This window comes from Diabrotica undecimpunctata, chromosome 9 (genome assembly GCF_040954645.1).
Source record: "Diabrotica undecimpunctata isolate CICGRU chromosome 9, icDiaUnde3, whole genome shotgun sequence".
NCBI lineage: Eukaryota > Metazoa > Arthropoda > Insecta > Coleoptera > Chrysomelidae > Diabrotica > Diabrotica undecimpunctata.
Window position 1 is genome coordinate 5,742,644 of NC_092811.1, and position 18,536 is coordinate 5,761,179.

Here is an 18,536-nt window from a genome sequence, read left to right on the forward strand (position 1 = left end):
ATGATTGTGTGCATTCTCAGGTAAATGCTTAAGAAAGACTATTGGGGTATTATCTAGACCCTCAATAGTCTCTTTAAATGTGTTTAGAGCATCTTTGTATTCATATATTTTAAATTTACAGTTTAAAGTATCTGTGTCATCTACAAAGGGTATAATTACATTGCGTTCTACTTTCTGTTTAAAATTGATAAAATTGTTATAATTACTTATATTAGATGTATTTTTATAAGTATCTGCAAATTTTTCTGCTATTTCTAGGTCATCTGTGATTTTTCTATTATCCTACCACCAATACATGTCTTTCCGAAAGTTTTCCTTGTAGTATAAGGCTAAGAAAATTGTCCCCTAATTATGTAGGAATTCATTATTTTAAGAACATCTTTATTGGAAGACGTTATTTTCTTTTTATCTTTTTACCTTCGTCTAAATATTAATAAAATATATTAAGAATATATTTGTAAATCTTCATAGTATCCTAATAACTAAACTAAAAAAATTCATAACAAAGCAGTGAAATAAAACTCTTTAAAACAGCTTATAGAAAAAATATTTCTAGTACATTGTCCCAATAACAGATTTTTCTAGGTCAATATTATAAACAGAGCCCTTCAAAATAATAATTTATTATAAACACGATAATCTCCTAAATAACCCTCTCAAGATAAAATGCTTAGTAATTTCTAATAAACAATACCAAATTTCTATATAAACTTGCAAAACTAGTGAAAAATTAAATGAGTTCACCGCAATGAAGGCGTTTATATTTGCGTTGTTAGTAGGCGTTTGGTAAGTAACATTCATGTCATTATGTATTTATTTGATTTAACAAGTAATTATGTGGTTAATTAATACATAACTTTTAAAAGGACCACCGTTTTTGAGTAATCATTGTTTACGTGTTTTTGCTGTTTTGTATCATTGTTACTATAAATTTTCTTCTTCTATTTCTTCTTTCTTGTATGTAGGCTTTAAACCCTGTTTCTTCTTTAATATTAGACTCCTACATTGTTTAAATTATCGCAACAAGTTTTTCTTGGTCTGCCAATACTTCTTCGTTCATTTTGTGACGTATCTCGTGCTATTCTTACTATCCTATCCTCTGCCATTCTCTGCCTTCGACTTGGATGCATTCGAAAGTCTTTGTCAGGTCTATAAAACGTAGATATGCTGGTTTATTGTACTTGATGGCCTTTTCTGTGATTGGACTTAGTACAAATACGGCGTCTAGGCAGGACCTTCCGGATCTGAATCCTTGTTGTTCATCTGATAAAGGTGTTAGTTTATTGATTTTGTTGGTTAGGACTTTTGTTGTAAACTTAAGTTCAGTAGATTTATACCTCTATAACTGTTGGGGTCTTCTTTATCTCCTTTCTTGAACAGTGGTATCATTATGCTGTTTCTTGCAGTGCAATACTAGTTTTTGGATAAGTTTTCAAGGGTTATACTTTCTCCTCCGCGTTTTAGAAGCTCGTTGGTTATTCCGTCTGGACCTGGTGACTTTTTATTATTTACTATAAATTTGATTTTTTTAATTATTCCTATACGTAGCAAGTAATGCGTTGAAAAATATATGCTATTGGGCTATTTTTATTCAGTTTTTAGCCATCGATCTTATTTAGAGATAGTGCAAACACTCCTGACCACGGCGCAGTAGACGAAATTTGGTTTACAATAGAACCTTTCTGCCTTTACGTGAATTTTGACTCAGCCTTCGCGCAGCTCCATGGTCAGGAGTGTTTGTACTATCTCTACTATTAGTGTGTAATCTTTTTCAAATTTTAGACAATTCAGTTATTGTATATTTGATATTAATTGTTGATTTTTTCTTTATTTCCTCAATGTATCTGTCAGGATCTGTAACTTTCTTCTTTCTCACATGAATGACTTACACATTTTGGTCGTTCCTGGAATCCCTCCATTTCTTTTTTTTTCGTTTAAATCTCTATCAGTCTCTTGTTATGTTAAAAGAACTAAGTCGTCTGAGTCTATTCTGTGTGTTTTTAATTATATGTATTTTTTCTTGTTTCTTCCATTAAAACAGCTTTGTCTTTGCCTATTTTATTTTCTATCATATATCTTGGTCTTTGTTCCAGTATCTTAGTGTAACATTTGAATCCGTGACTATTATTATTATACAATGATATTGAGCCAAAGCAGAGATTCATCACTTTCATCAGTATAATCATAAGTGGCTCGACAATCCGTTGTGGATCTTGGCCTGCTCACAAAGAAGTCGCCACTACTGTCGATTCCTGACAAATTCCTTCCATCTTTTTATCGTTAGAATCTGTAAGTCTTCTTCCACATCATCAATCCATCTCCTTCATGAACATGCTCTCGTCAGTTCCCGACCCAATTTTCCACACGGGTTAGATACCGGATCTCCAGTTGGGTCATATATTTTATATAATTTTTTTACAGGTAAAAAACAGGGTTTTTTATAATCCAGAAGTACCAAGTGAAGGCTGTTTTTTGAACTCACTTGGAAATTGTTTCACCTCTCTTCGTATAACTAGAAGAGTCTGCTTTAGTAACACTTAAATCATTCATGGAAAAACTTACATTTAGTACCTTAAAAATTCTATTTGTTATAATTTTATTTCACTTGTATACGAATACTTTTATAACATCTGCTTAAATAATATTATATAATATAATTGGTTTTCTAGCGTTGCTCAAAACGCCGACACCAACCCAAGACGTTTCCCCGCCAGTTTCAAACTTGGAGTGGCCAATGCCGCGGCTCAAATAGAAGGTGCCTGGGAAGAGGACGGCAAAGGAGAACACATTTGGGATAATTGGGCTAAGGTTCGTCCAGAGATGATTTCCGATAGGTCTACGCCTGCTGTAGCTGCTGATTCATATCACAAAGTAGGTTTGGTTAAATCCATGGTTTAAAATGAAGCATAATGTGACTTATTTTTAGTACAAAGAAGATGTACGTCTAATCAAGGAGATGGGTCTTGACGTTTATCGTTTATCCATCTCATGGGCTAGAATCTACCCAACAGGTTACCCAACTGCGGAACCTAATGCAGCTGGTGTACAATACTACAAAAACCTATTAGCCGAATGCAAGCAGAATGGTAAGGATGTCTAGCATATATAAATTATTATATTTTATGAAAAATCCTTTTTTAATTAAGCTGAGAAAAATAGTGCTGTGACCAATAGTCTTTAAGCATGTTTGCTAATCTCTTACAAATTATTTGCCTCATAAGGAACTCAAGTTACAATAAACCAGATGTTATCATTTTTTTCCAGTTGTTTTTTGTGTTAGTTACAAAATATTGGCCTCCAATTTGTATTTTTTTTTGGAGGCCAAGAGCAGACAAACGTAGTAGAGAAAGACCACCTACACGTTGGGCTGACACAAAGAGCACAAAATCGTAAAGAATGGAGGAGTTTAAGGGAGGCATATGCTAAGCAGTGAACGTGATAAATGAAGGCTGAATGATAATGATGATGACAAAATATTTCGTGACAAAAATCGCTACCTCTTCCATTTACCTATTTTGTCTGTCTTACCTGTGTCAAGCTTTATTGTTCAAGCTATATTTTAAATCTGATTCTTCAGCTAATCCTATAGTCCAAATTACATATCTTAGGCATCTTGGCATAGTTGCTGCTTTAAGTTGATAACGCTTTAACATCTTTTTATAGAATCTGAATATAGAATTCTGTTGCATTAGTACAATTTTTGGTATCTTATTGGACCTCTAACTTTGATCCTGCACTTTTTTATGGATGTATATGTTCATGACTTCAACATTCTCTATTTATCTGATAAAATTTATGCAGACTCTGTAGATAATCATTTGTTTTTTATGTGATTTATTTTACGGCTGGCGTTGCCTCTCTCGTCTTAGATTTCAGTGTCTTCTATCCACACAATATTGTTGTGTTAGGCCTCTTCTTGCCATTCCTTCATCGATATCTCATTTCCAGAAGTGTTTCGGCCTTTTTATTTTTCTTCTTTTCGGTGGCGTCCATTCACAAACTTTCTTTGGTCATCTTCCTCTGCTCATTCGCTACAAATATCCAAACTGATTTAGTCGCTTAGCCTCAATTGTCTCGATAATATCTGTATCGATCCCAATCTCTACTAAGATATCCGCATTCCTCACTCTATCCGTCACAGTTCTGATCTGTACCATTAAATGCTTTCGACAATCGTTTCGTTGTGTACTTTTTTCTTTTGTTGTTTTTAGTTATCTTATTGCTCCACAGCAGCCGTTCTCGTTCTCACTATTCCTAGGCTCAAGTTTATTTCATTATTGCTTCCCCCAGCATATCTACATTTTACTTCCAGGTATTTAAAAGTATCTGTTTCTTTTCTTATGTGTATCCTATTACTTCCTTTGTTTTCTTTTTGTGAAGTGTTTCTAGTGAAGCTCCATTTTGTTTATTGATGATTTAGTCTTCGAAGCTTATAATAAAATTACCTGGTCTTTAGGAAAGTGCAGGGTAAACAATCTCTGATCTTCAATGATAATACCCACATTACAGCACTTTTTTCACCAAAAGGTGAAAGTTTCATTGAGTTAAATTTATAACAAAGTATGAACTACGCAGCAGCCTTACTTTAGAGCCTTGTTGGTATTAATTTTTACAATGTTTATATTTGTGGGGCATTGATTTTCCACGGTCCATAGTTTACAAAGCAGAACACTATCATAAGCCTTAGTTAGGTTCTACCATTAGATGTCTTCGTCTTCTTCTTCCTTTTTATAAGCAATTCTGCTTATTCATTGGCGAATTAATACCTCTATGGAAGGTGAACCCCATTAAGAGAGAAGTGAGACAAGGAGACGTAATATCGCCAAAGCTTTTCAACCTAGACCTAGAAGACGTCTTCAAAACTACAAATTGGTCAACCTATGGCATTAACGTTAATGGCAACAAGTTAAACCACCTCAGATTCGCTGACGACATAGTAATTATAGCGAGCACATTCGAGGAACTTCAAATTATGATGGGGGAACTAGCAGCCAGCTCCCAATACGTCGGCCTAAAAATGAATATGAAAAAAAAAAAACAAAAATAATGACAAACACAGATGACCCCAGACGTATAACTATAAATGGCAGTGAGATAGAACAAATCCAGGAATATATCTACCTAGGCCAAATCCTGAGACTTGACAAAGAGAACCAAAGTGCGGAAATTACTAGAAGAGCAAGACTAGCATGGGCAGGATTTGGAACACTTAGTTGGATACTTAAGAACCGCAAAATACCCCAATACTTGAGGAGCAAAGTGTTCAACCAATGCATCCTTCCTAACATGACACATGGATGTCAAACCTGGACCTTAACCAAGGCAAACATGAATAAACTAGCTACAACAGAAAGAATAATGGAAAGAGCAATGTTAGGTATACGACTGTCACATAAAAAGAGGAACGACTGGGTAAGATCCAAAATAAAAGTCGAGGACATAGCAACAAAAATTGTCAAACTTAAATGGAGCTTCTCGGGCCACAATGCTAGACAAAAAGACCAACGTTGGAATACTACAATACAACATTGGAGACCTTACATGAGAAATACCTACCGTGAGAAATACAAGAACAACAAAAAAAGTCAAAAATTCAAAGAACAGTCAAATTTCTCATGAAAATTGGCTGGAGTCATACAATTTGCTGAGGTAGTGAGAAGGAACTTAGATTGCCAATCCAATAAACTGAGATAAACTTAAACTAACTTGGGACTCCCAACAGGATCACCTGAGATTACCTGAGACAACCGAGGACCCTAATTATATGGACAAAATAGAGTCAAACATGCAAAGAAGCAAAAAATATAAATATAACGAAACAAAAGGTATAAAAAATATCTTTCCCTTCAGCAGGAGTCTCGAAACATATTTAAAACTCTCTTACATATTTAAAAGGAAACATACCCTTACTTAGGGTTTTCTGGGTTGTCAGGATATTTTCGGTAAATTCTTTAAACGATTAGGCGAGTTGTTTTAATATTTGTAAACAAAGTGTGACGGGAAGAAATTTATCTAACTAATGTCATATTTTTTGGTAGAACCTATTAAGAGATTAGTGTCTATATTTACAGACAAAAACCAACGGAAATTTAGTCAAAACAGTGAGGTGCTTTGAGGGGATTTTTTCAACTGTTTTTTATGTGAGAAAAGCTTTTTTCCATCTAAATTGTAATATAGAAACACCAACAATCGATCGGAGTTGAGAACAAAGAAGAAGTGCTGGGATAAAGTTGGACAAGCGACAAAACTAAACAAAAACACAAATTAAAATAAATAATTAAGACTCATGTACTACATACAGTAAAGACACAATATACATAACTTTGGAATAAGCTCTGAATTATTAGTGTGATTACTATAATCATCAATTCATGTCATTTCTATATTGCTAACTTAGTAATATTAGAAGTAATCGATAATAAAGGCGGTACTAATAGTATCATCCCACCAGGAGTATCGTACTAATATTTTAATTCGTTATTGTACAGAAGGCGGAACTGTTTTGTTACTAATTGATTTTTAAGTAATTACTTTTTAGTTTTCGATTTGATTTGGCACAAGTTGTAAAAAAGGTACGACCTTGTGATTCACCAAGTATGTATTCATTGGACGTGAGCGTTTGGAAGGTTTGGTCCGTACATTTTTTGTCTTTTGTAGTAGATGCATTTTTAAAGTAAGAAATTCTCAGAAAAAAGTAACGCGATATGTTAAAATTTTTAATATTGTCATTTTTATGAGTACAGTAAGTTATACATGTAGTTATATAAGTAAATATGTGTAGGGTTTTTTTTAAATATTTCAACTCTAGTTCAATATTATAAAAACTAAATAATATTTGTAAAAATGTTCACATTTACTATTTAGATGGTGTAGATTTTTTTTCTAAAATTCATAATAACTGTCATCATCACCCAGTCATTTGCGTCCACTGCTGCACATAGGCCTCCCTCATTTTTGTCCATTGTGCTTTATCTTGAGCATTTTTCATCCAATTTTTTGATATTTTCTTGAGATCGTCAGTCCAATGAGTAGGGGGTCTTCCTCTTCTTCTTCTGTCTAACCTTGGCCTCCACTCAAGCAATCTCTTGGTCCACTTTTCATCACTGATTCGGGCAACGTGTCAGGCCCAGTTCCATTTCAGTGTTGCAATGCGGAAAATTACATCGGTTACTCCTGTTCTTCATCTTAAGTCTTCATTTATAACTCGTTCATGAAGCGATATACTCAGCATTGACCTTTCCATTTTCCTCTGAACTATTTGCAGCGTTTTAGAAGTTGTAGCTGTCAATGTCAAAGTTTCGGCACCATAGGTCATCACAGACAACACACATTGGTCAAATGTTTTACGTTTTAAAGAAATTGGTACATTAATTTAAAGATGTCTTTGAGTTTTCTATAGGCTGCCCATGCTAGGTTTAATCTTCTTCGTAGTTCGCATGTTTGGTTGTCTCTTATGAGCTTTATTTAGTGTCTAAGGTATATGTATTTTTCCACCAGCTCTACTGTATTGTCTTCAATATTGATATTTCCGCTAGGTACTAGGTTTGTCATGAATTTTGTTTTGGAGATGTTTATTCTAATACCCGCACTGGCACACACTAACTGAAGTTCATATACATATCTCCTTGCTTTTTTTTTAGTTTTTTACAAGCATATTCTAGTACTGCGGTAAACAAATTAGGCGATAAGGTATCACCCTGTCGGACTCCTCTGCCGATTGTGATATGATTCCGGGATTTTTGTAGTTTCACAGACATAGTTGTGTTTTTGTATGTATTGTAAGTTAACTTTGTATATCGGTAGTCAATGCGATATGCTTGTAGTGCTTCCAGGATTTTGTCAAATTCTACCGTGTCAAAAGTTTTATGGAAATCTACAAAAGAGAGAACGAGTGGTCGATTGCATTCGATAGTCTTTTCTATTACCGTTTTAATGCTTTGTAGGTGATCATTTGTTCCAAATCCGGTACAAAATCTCGCTTGCTCTATTTGATGGTAGAAATCAAGTTTTTTCTCATGACGATTTTTGTAAGGAGTTTGTATAGGTGACTAAGAAGACCTATAGGTCTGTAGTTTTCTAATTCATGGGGGTCTCCTTTTTGTACAGTAGAATTACCTCAGCATTGTGCCATTTGTTGGGTATATTACTGTCCAAGAGGTACATGTTAAAAAGATTTTATCTTCTTAAGTAGGCAACTACATCAGTAACTACACAATCATTTAATCATCTACAAAATGTAAATTATATAACAAATATATTTATTTATTTAACAACGAATTTATTTATTTAGGAATCCAAGTAATGGCTACCCTTTACCACTGGGACTTGCCCCAACAACTCCAGGAGGACTTCGGCGGTTGGCTCAACGAAACTGTTGTCGATCTATTCGCCGCATTCGCTGATGTTTCCTTCAAACTCTTCGGTGACGACGTCACGTGGTGGATCACCATCAACGAGCCCAAACAAGTTTGCCACGCCGGTTATGGAGACGGATACTTCGCACCCGGTGTCGTTTCCAGCGGCGTTGGAGAATACGTTTGCGCCAGGAACGTGCTCCTAGCTCACGCAAAGGCTTATCACAATTATAATGATAACTACAGAGCTTCACAAGGAGGTACGTAGTTTCTTCCTACTTCTTCCTATCTTCTTTAGTTTCTCCAAACATATCATAGGTGTGCATAAATCTACAGGAGAAGTATCTAATTATAGCTTTAGAACAGATCAAAATACTTTCTAATAATTACCAGAATAGGTACACTTTAATGCAATTAAAACAATATTTCTTCCAATATAACAAAACTACTTTATTAAGATAATAAGAAAATCATTAAAACAATTGATTAATGTAGAAATACCTCAATAAATCAAGATGGCGACCCTATCAACAAATAGTCTACTTGCATGATTTAGAAGTACAAAGTTTCAAACGTCATCTGTCAAAAATGTCAAAAGGTACATTGTAAACGTCACTAACTAGATTAGGTATTATTACATTTCCCAACTTATTGATAAAATTCACAAGGACTTACATAAAATTGACTCAAAATGAAGCACTTTTTGAAAAACTTGATTTTAATTTCATTTTATGGAGTTTTTAGATCGAGTAAATCGTTTTAAACGAAAACAAAAAAAGCATATAACAATATAACAATAAGACTATATTAGCTAAGGAGGAATTTTGCCTAACAGTTATTTTAGCGTCAATTTAAGATAGGTTTAGGTCAGGTATTAGCATAGACATACAGTGTGTAAAAGCCAAATGGAATAAATTCATTATTTAGGTTACTGTACATATTTATAAAAAATCCCGAAACACGTCAAATTTAAATTATAACTTGACATTTTTTAACGTGAAAATGCAACCCCTACCTTCAACCCCCTTAGAATGACATGTACAACCCCCAATTTTTAAAATAGGAAGTATAGGCTTGTGATATATCGTTTGAAAGGTCTTTTTATTCCCCATTCAAAAATGTTGTCGTTTTCAAGTTTATTAAGATTAATTAAGATAAAATAAATTAAAATCATGTGGTTACCGAAATTCGCTACAATACAATCAAAAACTAAAATGTAATGCAAAACGTAATAAAATGTAGAACACGAAAAAGAACTATGAATGTTAATGAAGTAGATGTTCAAAATGTTCACCGCAAACGTCTTGGCAACATCCTAATCTCAAATAAAACTGTCTTCTAACATTATTTAACATAACAGGCGTGATCGACCTAATCGCAAGCGTTATTCGTTCTTTTAAGTCATTTAAATCAAAAGGTTTAGTTTTGTACACATGGCTCTTCACATATCCCCATAAAAAGAAATCTAATAATGTAAGATCAGGTGATCGCGCTGGTCATTCAATCGATCCTCGCCTCCCTATCCACCGATTGGGAAATATTGTATCGAGGTACTGCCGGACATTAAGTTGGTAATGTGGTGAAACCACATCCTGCTGAGGATATAAATTTGCCAATGTTGGAATGACATCATTTTGAAGTAGTGCCAAATAATTGTTGTCATTCAGGTTGCCCTCAATGAAAAAGGGACCAATGTGATTGTTTCCTACAATCCCTGCCCAAACATTAACTTTTTTGAGGGTATTGAGTGTGTTCTTCTCTCATCCAATGAGGATTTTCCGTCGCCCAGTAGCGGCAATTTTGCCGATTAGCAACCGTTAAGTGAAAAAGTACACTCATCAGAAAACATAACGTCTTCTAATTGGATAATATTGTTATTCAACATGTCCATCATTTGCTCACAAAAAAAAGTTCTCCTATCAAAATCGTCTCCCATGAGCTCCTGAGTAGGTATCATCTTATAGGGATGCAATTTATTTTCTTTTAATATGTTTACTATCGATGTATGGCTAGCATTGAATGTAGTGGATGCCTGTCTACTCGATGTATGTGGATTTTCCTGAAACTCAAGCAACACATCTAATTTGAGTTCATCACTCAGTGCATTGGCAGCTGCTTTTTTTATCTGACTTACATGACCAAACTCGCGAAACTGCTTCTCTATTTTACTTATTGTTCCTTGGGATATAGGCGGTAAATTAGGAAATTTCTCATGAAATAGGCGAGTTACTTCCTGTTGTGTTCGGGTGGTATCTCCGTAACCAATCATTTGTAAAACTGTTATTTTATGCATTTCCGTTAATCTAACCATTTTTCAGAATTGAATTGAACGAACTTTTTACTTAAATTAAAATACTGACAACTTAAATAAAACAATTTACTAATGCGTGTTAAAATAACGTTGCCACGGAAATTCATTAAAGTTTTTTAATGGTTACCATCTAAAAACCACATTGCTATGGCTTTTGTTCACTTTCTCATTATCAAGACCTAAACGGGAAATAAGTTTTGAGTATATTTTAGCGAATTTCGGTAACCACATGATTTTAATTTATTTTATCTTAATTAATCTTAATAAACTTGAAAGCGACAACATTTTTGAATGGAGAATGAAAAGACCTTTCAAACGATATATCACAAGCCTATATTTCCTATTGTAAAAATTGAGGGTTGTACCTATCATTCTAAGGGGGTTGAAGGTAGGGGTTGCATTTTCACGTTAAAGAATGTCAAGTTATAATTTAAATTTGATGTGTTTCGGGATTTTTTATAAATATGTACAGTAACCTAAATAATGAATTTATTCCATTTGGCTTTTACACACTGTATAATACAAATATACTGACTGTTGCTATACAGACCCGTTCCCCCAGTGCGACAGAGAAAACTGACGCAAAGCAGTCCCTGCATCTCTTTCTAATGGACCGAGTTTTTCGACTAGGTGACCTTCCCATTGGTCATTTAAGTGCTCTGTATTGCAACAGTCAGTCTATTTGTATTATATGTATATGGGCATTAGTTAGTCCTGAGATTTGTTGAGTGAATAATTAATTTTACTTTTATATCAAATTTTATTTTTTCTAGGAAAAGTTTCTATGGTAATTGATACTCTTTGGTTCGAACCTGGCAGTGATAGTGATGCGGATAAAGATGCAGCCGAAAGATTGTTACAATTTGGGGTAAGTAGACAAAGATAAATGAATTTTCCTTGAAAGAGCATTTTTAATGGATATCTATTAATCTATTGCAGTTTGGTCTATACGGTAACCCCATCTTCAACGGAGATTGGCCCAAACTCGTCAAAGATCGTGTAGCCATGCGCAGCGAGAAGGAAGGATTCAAACAGTCCCGTCTTCCAGCTTGGACCCAAGAGGAAATCGATTACATCAAAGGCACCGGAGACTTTGTTGCTCTAAACCATTATGCCACTCACATGGCTAATGGAACCAGCGAAGCACCCATTGGAAATCCCAGCTTTGGATCCGATATTAGTGCTCTGGAATGGGCTAGACCTGAATGGCCAAAAGGCAATGGAGACTGGTTCTCGGTAAGTATATTTACATTGATAAAGAAGGGTGATACCAGTAATACTGCTTATAGTAGTCGTAGTCATGGCATGGACTGGATAATGAGACTTACAGAAGAAGGAAGAACAACTAGCATTGGACAAGTTAGACAATTTGCTGATGGTTTATAATCTCAATTAGGCAATATATTCAGAACAAAACTTCTAGATTGTATGACATGGAAAAAACAGCCGGATTAAGAAATATATAAAAAAACTAACAAGAGAAAACAAATAGAAGGGGTAGAAAAGTCTGGATACCTGGAAAGCTTGGAAAATTTAATTAGCGGCACAGAGAGCGACGTCTAAAGAAAATTAAGCATAACTTAATTTTTTTGTAATTAACTATGGAAAGTCTGCTCTTTGAATAACATGATAAGAAAAGAAAACTGGATTTCTTCCAAACCAACGTGATTTACTGTATGAAGCATACACATAGAAGTATCATAATTTGTTGTACATTAAAAAACCATTAAGAACTACTGCTAGACAGGTTCTGCATTACAAGGCCTCAGAAAAAAACAAAAATGAACGACCAATACACAAATTAAATATGAAAATAGAAAAGGACAAAAGGCTTAAAATTTAATTTAATAAAAGGGAAAAGTATTATAAGAAAAAAGAAAATATTGTTTTCTATTCTAGTAAAAAAGATCGGAAAGGATTCAATAGTTGATGCATAAAATTAGCAGCCTCGCCATCAATTTTTGCAAGTGAAACACAGCAAGGTGACTTTTCTTTCATTGTGAGCTGCATGGTGTATGATAATATTAAGAAATTTAAAAATGGTTATGATTAAAGTATACATATAGTTACAAGGATTATTGTTAGAGCGGCATCATTTTAATTTAACTTATTCGGAGACCTGAAGATGACCAGAAAATTGTATCGAAATCAGTCATTCTAAGCTAAATAAAAAAGATTGTGGGTAAGTCTAACATTTATTTCCTACAACCTTGTTAGAAATCGACTCATATGCACAACCAATTCATTATTTTTATATTTTAGGTAGTTCCATGGGGATTAAGGAAACTTCTTGTTTGGTTGAAGGATACCTACAATGACCAGGAGATTATTATTACTGAAAATGGTTTATCTGATAGTACTGGAGTTCTAGAAGATGACCATAGAGTTGACTATTTTAGAGTAAGTATTTAATTTAATCCTCCGTAAAATATCAGAGATTGCTACTTTTAATTCTGCTGTGTTGGGTTTTATAATACCAACCATACATGTAACGATACAGATTTCTAGATTTTGCTCTAAAATCTTCTATCACACGTTACTCTATATCGTGTGTTGGTCTAAGCTTGCGCAAGTATATTGTTACGTGTATAACTGATATAGGAACTGGTATATTAAGAAAGGTAGGTCATAGTAGAGAGAGAGAGCATTGTGTGAATGTTCTTCTTCGTCTAGTCCTCTGCACGTCCTGTTCATTGTAGCCAACCGTTCATCTTCATCTCTACGTTAACAATATGAGCGTGTCATTTTCTGTTTGGCTAAATATGCTGCTGCATTGGAAATTTTATACTAGTCTCGGATATTACGTAAACATGAATGTAGATTTCTTCCAGGTCCCCTCTTACCCTAAACTTTAGCTGTAAGTAATATTTGATATGAAATATTTCCAATTTTTCAACAAGTAGCCCAAATATTATAGCCCAATAAGTAGTATATTATTCTGGGTCTCCTCTTCTCGATACTTTTTCGTTGGTAAAATGCTAACTATGAAATTTTTAGCAACCAGAGTTCTGCACCATATAACAGTACGGATCAGTTTAAGGACAAGTTTTTTTGCAGCCTAAACTTGTTATATTGTTTCTTCGTTTAGCTGAAAGATATCAACCACCGTGTATCCATCATATTAATTTTTTTGTCATTTATCGTATTTAACAGTAATAAACTGTATCATTTTTGGCTCGAAAATCCTCTGTGGATCCTGGCCTGTTCTAAGATAAGTTAGACATTGTCATTCTCGTTAATTGGATAAGTTTTTCTGGTATACCAAACTCACGCATTCATTGGTATAGTACTGTTTTCTTGACACTATCGTATGCGGTTTTAAAGTCGATGAATAGGTGATGGATTTCAATGTTAAATTGTGTATATATTTTTTAAAAATTTATTCAATACATATGTTGAATATTATCGGTAATAGGTTGCAACCTGGTCGAACTCCTTTGAAGACGTCAAATGGTTCAGTCGATAGGTCGCTATTGATTTTCACCATTGACAACTGAATCCAGTTGGTATTTGGTACTTTGGAATTTTATAACTATGTGAAAGGTCTTTCTTAGACTGATTTTAGCTTGTTGAATCCATGAAAGTTGTAGTCTTCGTCTTCTTTTCGTTTTAGGATTAAGGCATTTTATTGCTTCTTTCCTGTGACGTTCCTAGATTTTTAGACATTCTTTCATTTTTTCTATGGAAAATTTCTTTGGGAATTCATTCTATCTATGCGACCAAAAAAAAAACAAAGATATTAAGCAACAGCCTAGAAAACATCACGATAGATAACACCAATATAGAAAAGGCAGGACATGCAATTAAAAACGAAAAGGAAAATCAAACCGTAGGAAATTAAAAGAAGGACACAATTGTCATGGGCTGCGTTTGGTAAGTTGAGCTTCATTTTAAAAGACAGAAAAATCCCAATACACTTAAAACGAAAAACCTATAACACTTGTATACTACCAGTTGCAACTTATGGATTGGAAACTATGGCAATAACAAGAAAAATGGCAGAACAATTAAGAGTAACTCAACGGGCCATGGAGAGGGCCATGTTAAATATAAGCTTCAGAGACAAAATTCCTAACACCAAAATACGTCGAAGAACTAAAGTAACCGACATCATGGAAAAAATAGCGACATTGAGATGGCAATGGGTAGCACATGTAGCAAGACAAGACACCAAAAGATGGTCTCATAAAGTGACATTCTGGAGATCTCGAGAAACAAAAAGAAGCGTGGGAAGACTAAAAAAGAGATGGATAGATGATATAACAGCTGTAACTGGAAAGCAGGGGATGAGAATTGCAAAAGATAGAAAAGCGTGGAAGCAATTGGAGGAGGCATATGTCCAACAATGGATAAATGAAGGCTGAAGAAGAAGATGCGACCGACCATTTTAATCTTTTAATTTTAGTAATATCATTATTTTTGGTCATCTATATATTTGCATTAATTTGTTAATGAAAAATTTGATAAAGCACCTTTGGCATCGTATTCTCTTGGGGCTGTACGTACCTGGTGTCTCTAAAAATTTGATCTGCTCGGGTCTTCGTGTTCTATGGTTTCGTCTACTGGGCTAAGTCTTGTAATTCAGTTAAATCTTTAAAGTCTCGGCGGCAAATATAAAGCTTATATTAATTACTATTTAAATGGGAATAAGCCACAATTAAAGGTTAAAGTACGTTTATAAACGTTTCAATTTCCACTTCGGAAATCGTTCTCCTGTTTGTTATATAAAGTTGATATTGTTCTGAAGCTATTTTATTGTGGCATGTTAAAGTAATTACTATTTTAATGGGAATAAGCCTCAATTGAGGCCTATTCCAATTAAAATAGTAATTACTATAAAGCTTATATTCCGCACATATGTCTGTGATATATCTTTTCGCTGACCCGTTTTGCTTCTGCTTTCTATTACTGATTTACTCCTCTATTTGCAGCAAATACTCCCTGGGATAGAAAGCTCTTAAAATATTCGCTGAAGTATGTCCACGTTTTACAATTTTTGCTGTTTCTTGTCTTGTTTGAAATATGTTTTTCTACAGCGTACAGATTCTTGGTAAATATAATGTTTTCCGTTTTTCTTACTACAAAGGGTCTTTTAAGGGGAAGGCATGATTTAGGAGTGGCAAATTTTTTTTCATCTATTTCAGGTCCCAAAATTGACATTTTCAACAAAATTCAACTTTTTGGTATGATTTTTAGAGGTTCAGTGCCATCTTCGTCTCTGATTACCATTTTTGTAAAAATTCAAGATATTCGAATATTCAAAGAGTTTATTTCTATTTATTGTATCATACTCTTCTTGGAAATCGACAAACAACTACACATGTGTTTGCATTACTTTTATTTTTGATATGTTCTTCAGTTTGTAGCGGCGTCAAAATCCTGACAATACCATCTTCAACAGTATCATCATAATCATTCTAGCTTTACAATCCTGCGTGGATCCTAGTCTCCTCAAGAGTTTCTTTCCAGTCGTCCGTATCCATCGCCTCTCTCCGCAAAGCACGTATTTCCATATTTCTCATGTCTTAATCGATGTTATCAAGGAACCTTGTTATGGGTCTTTCTCTTCTTCTCTGACCAATGGGTTTATCAACGAGCGTTTTTCTAGCTGGGTCATTTTGTTCCACCCGAATTACATGCCTTATCTTCCTCAGACGTCCTATTTTAATGTTTTATATCAGGTTCCTGGTATATTCTATAAAGTTCGTATCTCCTTCAACAATATTATATAAAAAAAATTAAACAATTAATTCCTTCTAGGATTACATCAGTAACTGTTTGGATGCTATCTATGAAGATAATGTCAATCTTAGTACTTATATTGCCTGGAGTATCATTGACGACTGGGAATGGGGAGGTGGATACACGTAAGTAGGGAATATTTTTTTTCTTTACAGTCATAACTTTTCGCGGAATTTTACAAGTTAATATACGAAAATAACGTTTGTGGGAGATTGATCGCAAAAATGTTTGCCATGAAGTAGGATCTTGATATATAACCTAAAATTATTTTATTCTTAATTGTTAAACAATCTTTATATATCTTCAGCATATCTCCAAAATCAGGGAGTTTAAAATATCTTCAAAATGTTGAACTCCTTGAACCAAATTCCCAACGTATGGGCGTCATGTTTGAAACACCCTGTATCTTTCTATCCTATTTTTCCAATTATTTAAGCACAATATTCTCAAATCTGCTTCGACTCCTGAACAATTCGACAATTCATAGTTCATGACTCATAGTTGTCTTTGAGATATCGGAAACAAAAAAAAAACATAATTATAAACAGTTCTGGAATTGAAGGAAAAAATGTGATTGGAAGAGAAAATATAGACATTGATGAATATGTTAAAATATTTCATGTAAACGAGGCTAAAATGATTTTATCAGTTGTCTTGTACTTTGAGAATACCAGAAAAGTTTGTTATAGTCAAAAGGAAACTAATTTTTAATGCCAGTACCGAGTGACTCGATGGCTTCAAAAATAAGAATAACATTTAGTTCAAAAATGTTTATAGCGAAAATGAATCCATCGCTATGGTCTTTGTTTATTCGTGATAAAACAACTGTTGAAGATTGTTAATGATAACGATGCTTAAACATTTAGCTTTATTTTTTAAATTTACTTGAAACAGCAGAAGTAACACCGCATTTCCATGTCTAGTTGCCATTTTTGACAGCTTGTCTTGAGCTTCCTTTCTCTTCAAGTAGCTACGCTCCAATGCCTTCCTGATATTTTCACTCCAGTACAATCTTAATCTTTATTTTTTATCCAGCTGGATTTATTCAGCTTACACAATCAAATGCCTTTTGGTAGTCAACGAAGCATATAATCATAGATACTTGAAATTCTGTAGACTTTTCAATGAGTTGTCTCAGGTTCAGGATTTGTTCCCGTGTACCTTTACAAACCCTGCTTGTTCCTGAGGTAGTTGGTAATATAAATAGGTTTTTAGGATAGGATAGGATAGGGTAGGATAGGATAGGCAAAGTCTATATCTAGCCGATAACTGAAAAAATAAAAATAATAATTCAATCTTGTGACAAATCGAATTGTTTTGGTCCTTTCATCTTCACATTATCCACATTGCACGTTATCATCACTTTACACTTTTTATTCTACATATTGTCAAACTAATGCCTTATTCTTTTCACAGATCATTCTTGGGAATGTACAAAGTTGATTTCAACGATCCTGAAAGGCCCAGAATCAAGAGAAAATCCGCCGACTACTTCACACAAATCGTAAAGAACCGTTGTTTGGTTGATGCAGACAAATGTGTGGACTAAATATATTTTCTGTGAAAATTGTGACGTTTATTTTATAAATAAACTTTAAAAACTATGTTTAGCGATCTTTTAAATACAATTTATCCCACAGGGGTGGTTCGTTTCTTATGGCTACAGATGACAAACGTGTCATTAATATAACCGAATTAACTTAACAGGTACTTATCTTCCGTATCCTTGATAAGTGCTGCAGGTAAGTTATTTTCAATTTCATCCTCACATTCTGGTAAATACTCACTGTCTGAATCAAGAAAATTATTAAATTCTTCATCGCTTGCTTCTAATAATCTCAACAGTTCTTCATCTGATAATTTTTTTTTCATATCTAACTTTGTTTTTTTTTTAAATTTTAGCCACTTGGTAAAATATCGTCTTCTTCTTATTCTTCCTACTTTATAAATAGGCAAAATGCCTGTTTTACTTCGGTTTTTAGCCTCAATTGACGTTGCCTGACTATCTTTTCTTCGGTCGTCCCAATGATCTTCTTCCATTTAGCGATTTGTCTCTTGCTATTCGTACTATTCTATTTTCTGTCATTCTTTCGATGCGTTAATTCCATTCCACTTTTCTTCTTTTGGTC

General features: G+C 34.0%; 1 protein-coding gene across 1 annotated transcript; it reads left to right on the forward strand.

Annotated features, from left to right (window-relative positions):
- Positions 1 to 654: 654 nt before the first annotated feature.
- On the forward strand, positions 655 to 18,011 carry LOC140449455 (myrosinase 1-like). The gene is made up of 9 exons (XM_072542630.1): positions 655 to 786; positions 2,670 to 2,871; positions 2,927 to 3,086; positions 8,291 to 8,614; positions 11,439 to 11,533; positions 11,605 to 11,901; positions 12,928 to 13,065; positions 16,426 to 16,532; positions 17,824 to 18,011. Exons 1-9 carry the CDS (start codon positions 749 to 751, stop codon positions 17,954 to 17,956), a joined length of 1,494 nt encoding a protein of 497 aa, XP_072398731.1. The 5' UTR covers positions 655 to 748; the 3' UTR covers positions 17,957 to 18,011.
- The last annotated feature ends 525 nt before the right edge of the window (positions 18,012 to 18,536 follow it).